This window comes from Mytilus galloprovincialis, chromosome 1 (genome assembly GCF_965363235.1).
Source record: "Mytilus galloprovincialis chromosome 1, xbMytGall1.hap1.1, whole genome shotgun sequence".
NCBI classification, from domain to species: domain Eukaryota; kingdom Metazoa; phylum Mollusca; class Bivalvia; order Mytilida; family Mytilidae; genus Mytilus; species Mytilus galloprovincialis.
Window position 1 is genome coordinate 35,501,194 of NC_134838.1, and position 17,155 is coordinate 35,518,348.

At 32.4% G+C, this 17,155-nt stretch overlaps 2 protein-coding genes across 2 annotated transcripts in view; both read right to left on the minus strand.

Moving 5' to 3' along the window:
* LOC143072802 (receptor-type tyrosine-protein phosphatase epsilon-like) overlaps positions 1 to 16,934 on the minus strand; it is a 47,204-nt gene extending 30,270 nt beyond the window's left edge. Inside the window, exons 1-7 of the mRNA XM_076247912.1 lie at positions 16,861 to 16,934; positions 7,247 to 7,387; positions 6,691 to 6,951; positions 6,100 to 6,231; positions 3,502 to 3,636; positions 1,834 to 1,971; positions 526 to 663 (exon numbers count right to left, since the gene is read on the minus strand). Of these exons, the coding sequence (XP_076104027.1) occupies positions 526 to 663; positions 1,834 to 1,971; positions 3,502 to 3,636; positions 6,100 to 6,231; positions 6,691 to 6,951; positions 7,247 to 7,387; positions 16,861 to 16,918 (1,003 nt within the window). The 5' untranslated portion in view covers positions 16,919 to 16,934. The remainder of the gene's footprint in view (positions 1 to 525; positions 664 to 1,833; positions 1,972 to 3,501; positions 3,637 to 6,099; positions 6,232 to 6,690; positions 6,952 to 7,246; positions 7,388 to 16,860) is intronic.
* The window catches only part of LOC143072814 (DEP domain-containing protein 1A-like), a 249,246-nt gene that overhangs the window by 95,549 nt on the left and 136,542 nt on the right, over positions 1 to 17,155 (minus strand). The gene's annotated exons all lie outside the window — the stretch shown is intronic.

Sequence of the window (17,155 nt, forward strand, 5' to 3'; positions counted from 1 at the left end):
GACAATAAAATATGTTTAAACTAAACTATTCAGGAAATGAAATTTTCATCACATTTTTATCAGGAGTTAATTATCAGAACACCCTGAAATTTGGTATTGAGCTTTTATAACCATTGTATACCTTATACATGTTAATTTCATAGCTCATCAGCTTCCTGCCTTCCAAATACTTACAGGAGAGGAGAGCAGCTCAAAGATTTATTTTTATGTAACAATCTTACTATTTTAAGATTGGCCACACATTCTGAATGTGTTTGTTTTTACTTTTGAATGCAGCTAATGAAAAAAAATTAAAACTTGATTCTGATTAATTGTATTTCTCAATCAACTTCTAGTTATACACATTCAATACATGTTTTTATATTATAATCCATGTCACATGAATTGACAAATCACATCTGTGGAATTATTTGATACTATAATAATATACAATAATGTGTCTTTGTTCAGTGTATAACACTTACGCATCTTTGAATAAGCTTATTTTTCAAGGGCTTACATTAAACTGGCATAAAATATACATACTTCGGGAACAATCAGCTTGCATCCACCCAGGTTCACATCCTTCTACACAGGATCCATCTTTATGATGACATGGACTTTGATCCTTACATTTGCCACACTGTTTTGAACATCCTTTGCCAAACCAGGGTGCAATACACTCTGAAAAATAATTGTTAAGCATTCCGGTATTTAGTGTTTATAATCACTTTTGACATTATTTTTATCAATTTTTATGGCAACATAAATCAATTCAGTGGTTTTCATTTGTTGCGGTTTATCATATTTGTTTTTTGTTCCTTATTTTGTACATAAATCATTTTGTTGGTTTCCTTGTTTGAATTGTTTAAATCTTGTCATATTTAGACATTATATAACTGACTATGCAGTATGGGTTTTCCTCATTGTTAAAGGTTGTACGATGACCTATAGCTGTTAGTTTCTATGTCATTTGGTCTCTTGTGGAGAGTTGTCTCATAGGCAATCCAACCAACTCTTCTTATTTTGATATATACCCTTTCCAGATTATAAGGGAAAGATTGTATGCTAAAAAAGTTATATAACCTAACCACATGTTCATGTCTCTATCGCAAGTCAAGGACCTTTTCATTGTTTGTTTTGATTTCAATACTGTGTATAAGTCCTTTACCAAATACATTGTTGATTACACATTCATAATAGAAACTGTAAGATTCATTCTCAACATTTTTAGTCTTATTAGTTGAGAGCTGAATTATTGAATGGACACTTCTCTTCTGTAGAAGACCATATGTTGATGACTAGTTCCCTTTTGGCATTTTTTTGTGTTGTGATAGAAGGTTGAGTATTAATGACAATTATTCAACAAACTATCAACATTATGTTAAAGTAATCCTCCATACTATTGGTTTTCATTGTTAAGCAATAACTTTGTTCTTTGAGAACATTGATGTTGATGGTAGTCTTTGTTGATTCCCATTTCTATATGTGTGGGGCAATCAAGAGCTTGACCTATGGTAATTTCTATCATTGAAGACTGGCTATTAATTGATGACTGTCTTAGATGTTTAGTTGCAGCACAAAACATGTGTTCTTTAAATCTGTTTTAATCCATTTTTGTACAAGTAAAAAAACTGCAAATAAATGTGGAAGTGGTTTGAGTACAATATATACACTGGTAACAGTAACCAGTCTATTTATACAGGTACCTGAATCTTCTTATATGTATACACTAGTAACAGTAACCAGTCTATTTATATTGGTACCCGAATCTTATTATATGTATTCACTGGTAACCATAACCAGTCTACTTATACTGGTATCTAAATCTTCTTCTATGTATACATTACTTACTGTGCACACACATAGTTCCATTATAACCATCTTTACAGCCTTCAGGACATTTACCAGTAAATATATCACAATCTAGATCGTCATAACACTCCCCACAACTCAATGCACAGTTTTCTCCATATTCTTTACTAGAACAATCTGTAATACAATTGTGTCATTTTATTTTAAAGCATATATTGAGTGATGTTTTTTAGTGGCAATTATCCATTTATTGAAAAAGCATACTTAAATTACCATAAGAAAAAAGTCACCTAACCATGGAAGGTAAAATTGGAAAAACAGCTTATTCTTATGAAACAAATAAGCAATCAATTTTAAAACTGTTAAAGTAAGCGTGCTTCAAAAAGCCTGTTACTGTAAATTCAGAAATTATTGCGTGCATTTACTATTTCAATTTTGTCATTTTAGACAAAAATCCGATTTTTATTTTTGTGATATTCAGAAAAATCCTGTTTGATTCATATAAAACAAGAATGTGTCCACAGTACACGGATGCCCCACTCGCACTATCATTTTCTATGTTTAAAGGACTGTGAAATTGGAATAAATTCTCTAATTTGGCATTAAAATTAGAATGATCTTATCAAAGGGAACATGTATACTAAGTTTCAAGTTGATTGGACTTCTACTTTATCAAAAACTACCTTGACCAAAAACTTTAACCTGAAATTTGCACTATCATTTGCTATGTTCAGTGAACCGTAAAATTGGGGTCAAAACTCTAATTTGGCATTTAAATTAGAAAGATCATATCATAGGGCACATGTATACTAAGTTTCAAGTTGATTGGACTTCAACTTCATCAAAAACTACCTTGACCAAAAACTTTAACCTGAAGCCAAAAACTTTAACCTGAAATTTGCACTATCATTTTCTATGTTCAGTGAACCGTAAAATTGGGGTCAAAACTCTAATTTGGCATTTAAATTAGAAAGATCATATCATAGGGCACATGTATACTAAGTTTCAAGTTGATTGGACTTCAACTTCATCAAAAACTACCTTGACCAAAAACTTTAACCTGAAGCCAAAAACTTTAACCTGAAATTTGCACTATCATTTTCTATGTTCAGTGAACCGTAAAATTGGGGTCAAAACTCTAATTTGGCATTAAAATTAGAAAGATCATATCATAGGGGACATGTGTACTAAGTTTGAAGTCGATTGGACTTAAACTTCATCATAAACTACCTCGACCAAAAACTTTAACCTGACATGGGACAGACGGACGAACGGACGAACGAACAGACGGACGAACGGACGCACAGACCAGAAAACATAATGCCCCTACTACTATCGTAGACGGGGCATAAAAATTCAAAATGCGACTTTCAATAATTGTTATTATTATAACACTGTCGCATTTTTTGCAATAATAAAAACATTGTAATAATTTCTAAATTTTACAGTATTAAGAAAATTTTGCAATTCAAACTGGGATAAACTTGAGTAATTGCTTTTAAAATTATAACACAGACAGATTATTTCCATTATAATATATAATTCGTGTTTCATACATAAGTCACGTCATGACATTAAATAGCTGTATCTGAGACAATTTTCCTGCATGACACAGATCTTGGAATAACCTTCATTATAAAAAGTTCTTTTGCCTACATTTCCAGGAGAAATTTCCCCCTGAGGCAATAGTCATGTGACTGTACTTACTAGTATTACAAAGGTCTCCTTTCCAGCCAGCATTACAGCCATTCAGACACTGCCCTGTTTCATGATCACACAAATCATCCTTACATTCACCACATGTCTCTTTACAACCAGGTCCATATTTACCAGTGTCACATTCTGTAAATTACAAATGGGCAAAGTTATATTCTTGCATCTGCATATCAAAATTAAAGGCTCTGAAAACTACTTAGTTCAAACTGAAATTTGTGAAATTATCAATGCATCGATTTATTTGTTTAGACCTTGTTTTAAAAAATCATAAATTTTTTAAAAGTCATTTTTCAATGAAAATAACTTTACCACAGTACCATAAATACAATAACATTATGTCAATATGTAGACTAAGTTGAATTATCTTTCATGGAAGAGTATACCAATATAATACAAATATGCAAATTGTTCATCAAGTGTACATAATATAAATAAATTGAATGAATCAAAGTGCTGGATAGCATTGGAAGAGTAGTTTGAATAATTGCATATTAAGGTATGGTGGGGACAAAAGAACATTAATAAAACAGTATTGCTGAAAATTGCATAAACAGCAGTGTTCTAGCAGGAATAAAAGTGCTTTTCCAGTATGATGATAAAATGAGCTCAAATTAAATAATATATGGGTCTCTTAATTTGCACAATTTTATTTAAACTGCAGTTTATATCTTATCCAAATATTGTTGCCTGTTTAAAACATGCTTAAAAAGAAAAAAATGCAAATCAAAAATTCTTCTAGTAAATGTTACCAATTCCTTGTAAGACATAAGTTCTAGATCAACAGCTAAGAACTTTAAAGTATCAACAAATATAATCTAAAAATGTAGTTTTGGGCCATTTTGTTAGTTGAAACATAGGTTATATGCCATAGAAGATTAAAAGTTGTAGAGTGCCTTTTGATCAATTTAAAAAGGGCATTGAAAATGTCCTTTTTCAACGTAAACAAATTAAATCAAAGAGCAGATTGCTCTGATGGATAAGATTGCCATTGTTTTCATTGTATTTATTATTTTCAAAAATAATTCAACTGCACGTGTAAATTAATGCTTGTAAAATGTAATTTACGTAATCTGAATAGTTATTCAACTTTAAAAATAGCCAATCCTCGATACAAGTGTATGAAGAACAAACTTATTGTGTTTTATTTTTGAACTATCAATTCCAGCAGTCACTGAGAGTGAAAGAACGTGACTTCGTACCTTATCACCTATTTTACAGTATACTACGTGAATTCTAGGTGGAACCCCATTCCTAACTCTTTAAATATTTAATTTCCTTTGGGTCAGTGGGCATGACTCCTTTCCTTACACATTCCTCTGTTTAAATTGCGATCGGTTTTAATATAATACCACTTCTATCAACAGAACGAGTTATTTTTTCTAGACGTATCGTCGACTGACAGATGTTACTTACGGAAGGGAGACAACACGAAGCGATAATATTGAAGACTCCATTTTGGCTGAAGGGGTGTTCTAGTTTACACTTTTACGTTGTGGACTACATTTATTTTAATTTCAATGATGCATATGATTTAAAATTATGCAACAACAATAACCCTCAAAAGCAGACAGACATTGAAAGGATCTCGTGAGTTTTAAATTAATCAATGGAGTTGGGAATCTAGAGCAACCATTCAATCTGATACCCCTTCAAGTCAAGAAAACTATACGCATGCACATAATTACCTAAACAAACACTAGCCTTGTGATTTGTAGCATGGACGTATATTAAATGTTAAATAAATGACCTCCATTTCTTTATGGAAGTACAATATCAAATATCAGTTTCATAATGGTAACATATAAGAACCAGATGCTCCGCAGTGCGTAGCTTTATATGACCGCAGAGGTTGAACCCTGAACAGTTGGGAAAAGTATGGACACAACATTCAAGCTGGATTCATCTCTAAATTTGGATTGTGATTAAATAGATGACACAGCATAGGTTTCTGACATAGAATGAATGTGGTCTAATGAACTTAAAATATTTGTTTTTGTTTTTGACCAATTCACTATGCTGTTGAATATTAATCCTCTCAAAAAAATGTTTGAAGAAATTTTCTTTTAATTTATGAAATCTGAAATGAGAAAAATTTACCCCCCCCCCCCCATTTTTTTTCTCACATCCCCCTTTCCCTTATTTTAAAACTGATCTAAATTCAAATTTCTAATGGAGTTTGCAACAATAACTACTCATTTAAATACATCATAAAATATTAAAATTTAAAAAAAATGCTTATAAACACTGAATGAAAAGATTGTTTTAATTTATTAGTTGGTAGTAAAAGTGAATTTACATTGTATAAAACAATGATTTAGGTTGATTCAATTACTATTCTGGACAAAGAAAGATAACTCCAATTTTCAAATAATATTTCATAAAAACTGTGCAATTGAAAATTTCTTGCTATTGTGCAATATTGTGCAAATTAGATATTTCTTGCTAGGGAAGCCAGTGCCTAAGGAAAGATTAAGAACAAATTCCAATCTTTCCAAAAACAATGTTCTGTTTATGTAAAGGAATCAATTTTGTGTATTTTTGTTATGTTGGGTTTTTCCCCCTTTAACCATAGTTATCTTTCGAACTTACTTTTCTGACATGCTGGTCCAGTCCATCCATCATAGCATTCCTTACATTTACCAGTTTGTTTGTCACATGGGTCTAGATTCTGACAATGGCATTCATCTACACAATTAGGGCTAAATCTCCCATTAGGACATTCTAAAATATATATATATATATATATACAACTTTATAGGCTTAAAAGATGGATTACAAGGATGAAAATAAGATGAATCTTATTATTATGATATTGATCACAAATTAAAGGAGTAGGTTCGGTAAGGGCCATATTTGGCCCCAATTTTCAAGTTCAATGTCTGAGGATAAAACATGTTTTAAGATGATGAAAAGACATGTGAGGAAGTTAAATAGAAATGTTTTATCCGTAACTTGGCATGAAAAGCTATTTACCAAATATTAAATCATTATCTTCAAGCATGACGTAAAGAAGTATGGAAAAACTTATATGCCAGCCAGACAGACATTTAGACAGAAGCAGGACTAAATCAACCACAAACATTGAGTGGTTGTTGCTTACTAGACATTTATAAGTCCAGTGGCAAATAAAAAGATGGAAAGAGTATTTTAAAGGAATCTAGAATTTACATCAAGTCTTACCTCCTTCTGATAAATAACACTTTTCTTCCTTCAATGTGTTAACATTCGTAAAACACCATGGCGATGTTTTGTTTTTGGCAGAAAGATTTGGATTACGACAAACAGCTCCAGGGATAGATTTGTCAGCAAACTGGCCACCTGTATAGTTAAAAAACTGCTTGAATATACTTGTAGTCCATGGCTTACATGGTTGTCCTGATTCTGTATTGTTCATAGTTCCGGTGTATAATTTACCAAGGGGATCATATATGAATGGGTTTACTGAAAGAAAAGAGTAAATATGAACATAAGAACAGATTCAATTTACAAATTAAACAATTTTAAGAATCATTATTAGCTTGAGATTACCTGAAACATCCGTTGTGACTGTTGATTTACTTTATGGTGGGAAACTTGTCACAAATATGCTGCTATATATAATTATTATTGTTCCTTGGTGACGACATATCATTGATAACAAAACATTCTCATTGTGAAAATCATTTATTTAATAACGAATGAAAATGACAAATGCCGGTATACGTAGATTCAATGCAATGTGGACCATTTTACTTACATAATAGACAATGTGGACCATAGAATTTTGGGTTACAACCATCAGGACAACTTCCGTCTAAAGGGTTACATGTTACATCGTTTTTACATCCACACTTGAACTGGCATTTAAAGCCAAATTTCCCCTGGGGACAGATGGCATCTGAAATAAAAACAGATTAGGTTGCATATGTCACTTCTATAATACAAAACCTATATTTCAATCTTTCATTGAGGTCAGGGTTTTAAATTGTGACAAATAAATGCTTAAAATGACTAAAATCCATAATATTTTTGACTCTGTTGAATAGTTGTGTCTTAAGCAATCATCTCCTTAGATTATAATGTACAGTGGTATTAAAATGCAAATTAAGAATATACACATGTACTGCAAAATAAACATCAATAACGTAAATTGTCTTTTGAATGGGGTGACTACATGCATGACATGAAAATACATGAAGTACGGTATGTTTTTTTAATCAAAGCCTTAAAGGCTGTAAAAGCAATTGCTGCCATGTTAATGTTTGGGGACTTTTATTTTTCATCCACATATATACAAGAATTAAACCTGACATGAGTGTTGTCTAGTTAAAAGTAAGAAGGTTTTAACTTTATATAAATAAAAGACTTTAGCAGAAAGTCATTTTTAATATGTTTTATATTTCACAAGGAGACAACACCTTTACCAGGCTAAAGTTGGGGTCAAATATACATGTGCTGAAACATATAACTCAAAAAGAAATCATCATGGATTATCCCCTGGTAGTGTTTGTAACTTCCTTGGCAATAATTTCCTTTATTGATTTAATTTTAACAATTTTCATTATTAATTTATATTTAACCATTAACACAAATGATTAAGTTAAAACATTTCAACTTTCCAGATGCAAATGTTAAAAAACGGGAAAGAAATAAAATATCTTACAAGACATAAACATGTAAAGAATAAATGTATATTTCAGCTTAATAAAAATATTTTCATAATGTTACTTTGTCATCATTTTTAAAACTTGATATGTGTCCTTCTGATGCGGTACGAGCACAGGCACTTGTTTCTATCCATAGGAAGGTCGATTATCCATATAAATAGTTTTATATGGATAGTCGACCTTCCTATGGATAGAAACAAGTGCATGTGGGTACGAGATAACTACAATTCTCATGCAATCCCGAAAAGGGGGGTCATCACAGACAAACATGACATTAAATCGTTATCACTTAACTAGTATATATATTGTATAGGGGCCAGCTGAAGGACGCCTCCGGGTGCGGGAATTTTTCGCTGCATTGAAGACCTGTTGGTGACCTTAATTCTGCTGTTGTATGTTTTTCTATGGTCGGGTTGTTGTCTCTTTGACAAATTCCCCATTTCCATTCTCAATTTTATTATACGAACAAGAACAAACACTACGTTGCTTTGATATTTATCAATTTTCAGGAAACATTGCGAGAAATGATCTTCAATATTTCGAAAACATTGCTAACACGGTGGACCCTCGAGTGTCAACAAACGTAGTAGACTTGTTCACTGAAAAGACGAGGATAATGGTTTCATCTGACATTTGTTATGCAAACCCAGTTTTGATCATGATATTTAAAAAGACGTACTTTTTTTCAATCTATGTATCAATAAACTAGAAAATTCCAAATTGTAAATATCTCTTCATCTGGACCGACTTGGCATCTACTACGTTTGGAAGGGTCCATTTCATTAGTAAGGTGATCGATAAATATTACGGAGTTTTGACAGAAAAGGAAAACGAACTTATTGTTATGTGTTTTCAACAAGGGTTTCGTTCCGCTAAATTATTTGCGCAAATAAAGTTTGTCTATTTTTAGATTACAGGTAATACTTTGACACTACGCATTAACCTGTGTAGTGATTTTGATTTTACGATAAATGTATGAATGAACGATAATTTTATGAATGAACAAGAGCACCTGACCTCTTAAAGAAACACAAATTAAACATAAAAAACCGTATTTATTAGGAGATAATTCAGTTAAATTTTCAATACTAAATCAACAACTGAAATGAATCCATATTTTGTTGAAACATCGTACGAACGGCGGAAAACGGAATCGCATTTATAAAAATGTACTTTTTTTCACTCGGACTTCTATGTTATTTGATAGTCAAACGGTTGACCCTTTAAATACAAAAATACATCCACAAGAACATATTCTGAAACTTCTTAAATCCACTAACTTTTTTTTAAAGTTTCAAGCTATGTATTGCATTAGAAAACATACATAGGTGTTAAAGAATGACTGACCAGGAGCCTGTTTAACAAAATACTATGGCTTGATCTGGGCGGAGTCTCTGATCTGGGTCACAAAGATGGCCATACGCGACGGCATAAAAGCAATTGCTTTAAAAATGAATTTGTCACGATTTTCAAAAGCATTATGACAACAAAATTTTATATAATACATGTATACATTTTAACTCTTATGACATCAAATCTATAAGTCTATACATTAATTGTAACTCATTATTTAAATGTGACCACTAAACCATAAAATTAAAAAGCAAGCCTTTGTTTTGACATTAGCCAATAATTTATATCATCGTTAGAGAACACACACACTTGCATCTTAATCCCCTCAATTAATTTACTAATCTACAATGAGGAAAATTAGAATTTTGCAATTCATATTTTCAGTGTCAGACTGTTCCAAATAAAAAAATAATTATTTTATTCTCAATTTCTCATATAGAAATTTTAAAAAATGTGTGTAAAACAAATATTGAAAATCTCAAATTCAACAGATGTCAGTTACAAATAATTTAACATTAGAACAGATTTGTTTGACATTTGTGATCGGTTCATACAAAATTACACATAATCTAACAGCAGTAAATGATGGGACACATTAACCTTGAAATGTCATTCAGCCAATTCTCAAATCCAAGTGTTTAATTTATATATTCATTTTTTTCTTATAATATATGTCATAATAAAGCCATTCATGCATTAATAATGGGGAAAAACAGAATGGTAGCTTTATTAAAATCGACTACTATAATTATTTTCAAATTAATATTCCATCCTTAACTGCACTTATTAGTGCTATACATACATAGCTGTTATCTGCTCTTTGGTCAGGTTTGTTGTCTCTTTGACATATTCCCCATTTCCATTCTCAATTTTATTGTATAGTGACAAATAAACTTTGACATTATTAAATTCATAGTTTATCTGTAAATTGTTTCCACTGGGAAGTATAATTTTTTGCAATGGCGCAGTGAAAAGATGCAATTTTATTTATATATGATATAATTTCAGTCTCCATGACAAAATGGAGCAAGGAAATTACCCACACTATTTTTTTTTTTAACTTTTGTTATAAAATGATGATATATATATTTTGTATTTCATTTTGATGATCTACAAAATGTACAGGACCTACATGAAGATGAAAGATTGGTTCAATTAATTTCAATTGGAACTGACAATAGAGGTGTTAACTAAGATAATGATAATTTACAGTGCACTATAATTATCATAAAGGTCAGTGAAAGGGATGAATTAGGATTAAATTTAAATCTTTATTCTACCAGCATTGACTGTCTACATTTCCTAAATCATTAAACATTTCACATTCTGGATAGTCAGTCATTAATTTGAAAAATCTTGGCAAAAAGGCTCTGACAAGTAGAACAGAAATTGCAGCCAAACAACTGGATGCGAAAAGAATTCAGAGTGAAACAACCCAGTTTCCGTAAACATTTAAGTTCATGTATACAAAATGTACCTCTTCTTCACACACTCACATATCAAAACTAAGTTCACAAAGTCTTATATCATATATATATATATGTATAATATATATTCAATATCAAAATCAAATTTATCATGTTTATAGAGATTGCAACAGTTGAACAGGTTGAATGCTTAAGAAATCAAAGCGCTGTAAGCGCTGAAGGCAGTTAACCAAAAACCAAGGCAACCGTAATTATGAAAACTGTGGCAATGTTGCCTCAACATTAAACATTCATATATAGTACATTCATGTTTATCTAATGATTTATTTAAGGCAAATAATTTACATGTTATCAAGGTTTCAAAAGCAATGCATATATCAATGTATATTTTTTTATGGTGAGTCTGCAGTGGTACAAGTTCCCAATGATTGCAGTTGTTCTATTTGGTAGTTAACCTTGGTTTTATTTGACTGCTAGAAGTTCAATTTGACTTAGTATGAACATGTTATAGTATGAATGGACTGGTTTCCCTGGAAAGAAAACTGAGTTTGTGTTCTATAGTACAAAAGTTATGAGACACGAATCAGACAAATGTTCACTACAACAGGGATCAAAGGTGAGGTCTGACTGACCTGCCCATAGTAAATGTAAACGATTTGTTATTTTGTCCCATACATATGAATATATATAATTTAGGGGTGGGGATCTCAACGGTTTTCAAGTTCTCAAAGTAGGCAGAGGATTTAGGGGGGGGGGGGCAGGGGGCCCGCCCCACCCCCCTTTTTTGGGAAAAAAATTGGTTGCTTATATAGGGAACCACTGGAACGGGCCCCACTTAGGTCGGTCAGTGGGCCCCACTTATTAAAATTTCTGGATCCGCCACTGGGGGTAGGGTGACCCTAGAGACTTCCCCTACATTTCATTTTATTTGTTATATTGTCCCATACATGAATATATACACTGTATGGTTTAGGGGTTGGGATCTCATTGGTTTCCAAGTTCTCAAACAGGGGGGGGGGGGGGGTAGGGTGACCCCAGGGACTCCCCCTATATTTCATTTAATTAGTTATATTGGCCCATACATGAATATATATTGTTTTGGTGTGGGGATCTCGACCGTTTCCAAGTTCTCAAACAGGAGGGTTGGGGTGACCACAGGGACCAAGTTCTCAAACAGGAGGGTGAACAGTGACCTCAGGTACTCCCCTATCTTTCATTTGAATTGTTATATTGTCCCGTACATGAATATATATGGTTAAGGGGTGGCGATCTTAACGAGTTTCAAATTCTCAAACAGGAGGGGTGGGGTGACCCAAGGAACTCCCCCTATATTTCATCTGATTTGTTATATTGTCCCATACATGAATATATATGGTTTAGGAGTGGGGATCTCGACCATTTTTAAATTCTAAAAACAGGAGGGGTGGGGTGACCCCCAGCGACTCTTCCTATATTTCATTTGATTTTTCATATTGTCACAAACATGAATATTATATGGTTAAGGGGTGTGGATCTCGACCGTTTCCAAGTTCTCAAACAGGAGGGGGTGGGGTAACTCCAGGGACTCCCCCTTTATTTCATTTTTTATTTATTATATTGTCCTATACTTGAATATATGCAGGGGTTGATTCAGACGGGGAGTGGGTTGCGGGCTTGCCTACCCCTTAAATTTGCAAAGCATGGGTTGTTCTTAGCTTAATAAAGAATATTCCGATAATTTTACCTCAAATTTTTTTAGCCTCGCTCTGCTCGGCAAACATTTAAGTTTGCGCCCATCCTAACCTAAAATTCTGGATCTGCCCCTCATATGGTTAAGGGGTGGGGAGCTCGACCATTTCCAAGTGATCAAACAGGAGGGGGTAGAGTGGCCCAAAGAATGCCACCTATATATCATATGATTTACTTACATTAAGGTATATATAATATAGTTGCATTATTTGTGAAAATAAAGAAAGAAACTTTCAGCTACTTTAATTGACCTTTCAAAATTGAGAAAAACAAACAACCCTTCGAAATTGCAGTAATATGTTTACACTTTAAAAGCATCTCACATGCATTATCATTTATCATTTATAAAGAAAATTTAGACTGTGACCATGAACATGTATATTGTTAGATATACTGTTCCCAGCTGTCACTTTGTATTGGATTTTTAAATTAAAATTTTGTCTAAAAGTAATTTTGAGTTTCTGAATAAAATATTTTTCTGATTTTTCTTTCTTTTACATATATCTTTTGGTTTACAATTCTAGTGTTTATATTCATTAATTTACCATGCATAGATGTGTTGTTTCACCTGCTTGGATTTATTTTGTAAATGATCACCAAACCCGGAATTATCCTTATCCGCTTCCGGAATCGGATCCGATATTATAAAATTTGGTCTTCACGGCCGCCATTGTTATGTGTTTACAATGTTGTTTGTGTCAATCAGATACGATTTTACTCGAATTTATACAATATTTGTCCGCGATTTTCTGCATAAAGCTAGCGGTTGAACAAAATGAACATCGCTGTCATGACTAATAATGATAAAAATAAGTTTTTAGCTCGTTTAATTGGAGACTTTGGTGAACATGGTGAAAAGGTTTGCAAAGTAATTTCTTGATTTCTTTCAAGTGGAAGGTGACTACGTCGGCCGTAGCTAGAAACCAACTATCCTATTCGAAATTCCGCTTGTAAAAGTGGAAGGTCGCGGACCTCTGACCACCGCTAATTTGCAAAATTGCCTCCAAATTGAAAAGCTACGAAAATTTCTTTTTCTAATTTGAAATTGCCGCCAACAGCATGAACAGTTGAACTTATTATATAATCGACTACTGACGTAGTTGTACTACGTATTGATGACAAACAATATTCTTACGACTTTTGTCATTTGGGAAATCGAAACTACTTGTCTTAAGAGATTTTCGGCGATTAAATATTTCATACAATTGTTCTTTGACATCTTAGCTAAAAGCACAAGTCATAATGAACTACACAAGGATTCTTAATAAGCACTACTTCCTATGTGTAACTTTAAAACTTTTGGATAAATCGACGATCATTTAAGGTTTTTCTGGTCATTTTTTTTGTAATCCAGAATAAAAAGTATTAAAAATGTGTTCAATTAGTTATATATAACATAGTAGCGAGCTAGATAATAACAATGGCAAGTATTTCAGCATTTATTGGGTAGAACACAAATCTAGGGTGCTCGCATAATGCAGCTTAACTGCATAAAAATCAGAACAATTTCATAATACAACATATGTGATACTCAAATTATATATATATATATGTTAGGGTAAATCTCGAGGGGTAAATAGTGGGTGGATACCTTAGGCTAACAGTGCTTTATTTCTAGCTGTCTTTCATTTTTTCGAGATTATTAATTATTATGGGGACGAAGTCCCCAATGACAGTAGAAAATTCAATAATAAAAAAAAAAAATTTTCATTGTACTAATGAACTCAAAATCGTTCAATTTTTTTTATGTCATGTTTTGAATTCCCGCATCTGCGCAGAAATCTACAATGTACTTCCCTTTTCCCATCTCGTTTGCATGAAATTTTGAGTAAAATATATATTTATCAGTCTAGTATAAAATAGGAAGGAACGGAATATCAATTTCACTTTTAATCATTTCTTGATATGAAAAAACGTTACCTAATGATAGCGTTTCTTTGTTTACATTGCATATGACGTCATAACTTAAAAAACGTCACAACTAAAATCCCTTACAACAGAGCCAAAATCGGAGACGTTACAGTATTTCTGTTTTGAAATTAAGATATGTTTGAATTAAAAAAATCATAGACTTCGTCCCCTTTCACAGGTAATGCCTGCCTCATATTAAACAACATTAAAGACAACAACACACACAAATACATGTACATGTAACTACAAAGTTATCTACGATGTGCATGCACGTTTACATGTTTCAATATACATGTATATGACAAGCATGCATGGCATCTTCAGGACAAGCAATAGTATAATAGTTAAATTGTCATTTTTTTCCCTCTCTGTCTGTTATATTGACAAAATATGGCAGCTAATTATTTTTCGTGTTTTGAATCAGTAGTTTACCAATTGTCACCTTATAGTAAACAATCAACAAAGAAGCATGGATATTGAGCACATCTTAGTGTTGGCAAAAACCTGGGTTTTATGAGTATTGCCCAGCTTAGCCCATTTACAGGGTAATACTGGGTAATATAAAATAATGGCCTGAATTTTAAAGAGGATTCGGTGATCAAACTCAATTTAAAGTTTGGATTATTGAAACAATACATAGAAATTAACAAGGTATCCTGAAATGTTCAAATTTGTATTCTGCCTACAAAGGCTACATAGAAGTAGTGGAGAAAAGAATGAAATTGAATTATCAATCTTCTAGAAATGACTCTCAATGACTATCTGTATAAATTGTACACATTTAGCTACATGTATAATACTATGAAACTACAACAAGTCTCTACTATTTTTTGTTGAAATAAGCTTAAAAAATATATTGCCCAGTATTACCCACTTCTGGGAGTATTGCCCAGCCCGGGAAAACCACATACATGTACATAATGCACAAGTTGTTCACTTGTTGCACAGGTTATTACTGTGAGTTTGTACTCTCTCTACACAAAACATGGATTGAAAGTTATAATTATCATGATTATGACCTTGCAAATTCCCCTGTCACTATTTGGGTATAGTTAAATAATCAAAGAGCTGATAGCTCTGAGGTGGAAGAAGGTGAATAAAAGGTAACTTGAATTACCATAAAAGCAGCCCACTAACCCAGCCTGCTTTGTTCGATTATCGTTTTATGACGTGTTTTTTTTCTTCAAACTAGAATGTGTCATACATTTGTAAGTACATGGATTTCCCATCCGTACAATCATTTTCTATGTTCAGTGGACCATGAAAATTAGGTTAAATCTTTAATTTGGCAGTAAAATTAGAAAGATCATATCATAAGGAACACATGTGTACTACATTTCAAGTTGATTGGATTTCAACTTCATCAAAAACTACCTAAACCATAAACTTTAACCTGAAGCAGGACGGACAGACCAGAAAACATAATGCCCATAAATGGGGCATAAAAATAGTAAGACTTGTTACATACATGTACCTGCCAACTTTGAAAGTTCCCATGGGGGTTTTTAGTGCGTGACAACAATTTAAAGGTTACAATTTTAAGCGAAGTATTTTGCACGATCTAGGTTGTCTAGAAAAAGTGTCATAATTGTATGATGAGCTAACATTGTACAAAATGTACATGCCTTTTTCTTAAGTCTGTTTGCATAATTCTAGTTATTAAATCAGTAGAAAAGATCTTCCCCTACTAGTACTTAAACAGTTAAGTAAGTAATGACTTAATTTAAAAAGGGTGACTCAATTAGCTTTCGCTAATCTACCTTGAGGCCCTCACTAAAAACAAACAGTTCAAATATTACAAAGCTTACAGGTACAAATGCAATTGTGTTGTGGTCATTATATCAAAATGCATGATCTTTCATCTTACACTGAGGGATTGCTTCATGGTATATAAGGTACATGTCCAATGCAGCATATGTCTGTTACATACATGTATTCATGATGTTGTCATTATAGAATTATTTAAAATTTAGTGCATAAAATGAATATTTTTTTATACAATAACTGGATGGTTTGAAACAGAAAGATTCTAATGGTGAGACAATCACCGAAACATTTTATTTCCTGACGGACATTAGTATACAATTTATTTTACATCTTGTGCATATTTGTTATGAAACTGAAAGTGGTCGGCTATTTTCAATTTTGGAAAAAAAAACAATGACTCACTTGACTCTACCTTTTGTAAAAATTACCTCGTACAACAAAAACCACCTAGTAAATACTATACCCGGTGTCTAATATTATATTATTTACTAAACAACCAGCAAATGAAGTATTTTTACCTGATAAAACAAAAAATAAGCATAAAATCACAAGTAAAAGTTTCCCATCGCCGGCCATTGTTTTCAATAATAAAAGGGACATAATCCAAGTTTACCTATCCTAATCAGGTTACGCTAAGACTTGAACTCCGACCCGAAAAGACTTACATACTGTTCCCAGCTGAAATATTTTTTATTCTATTTTTCATTTTATTACAGAATCTATGAAGTTCACAAATTGAAAGGTCTGATAGTAACAGAAACTTAATATGACTTTTGTTTTTTCAAATCATATTTCTTAAAAGTTCAATCGGAA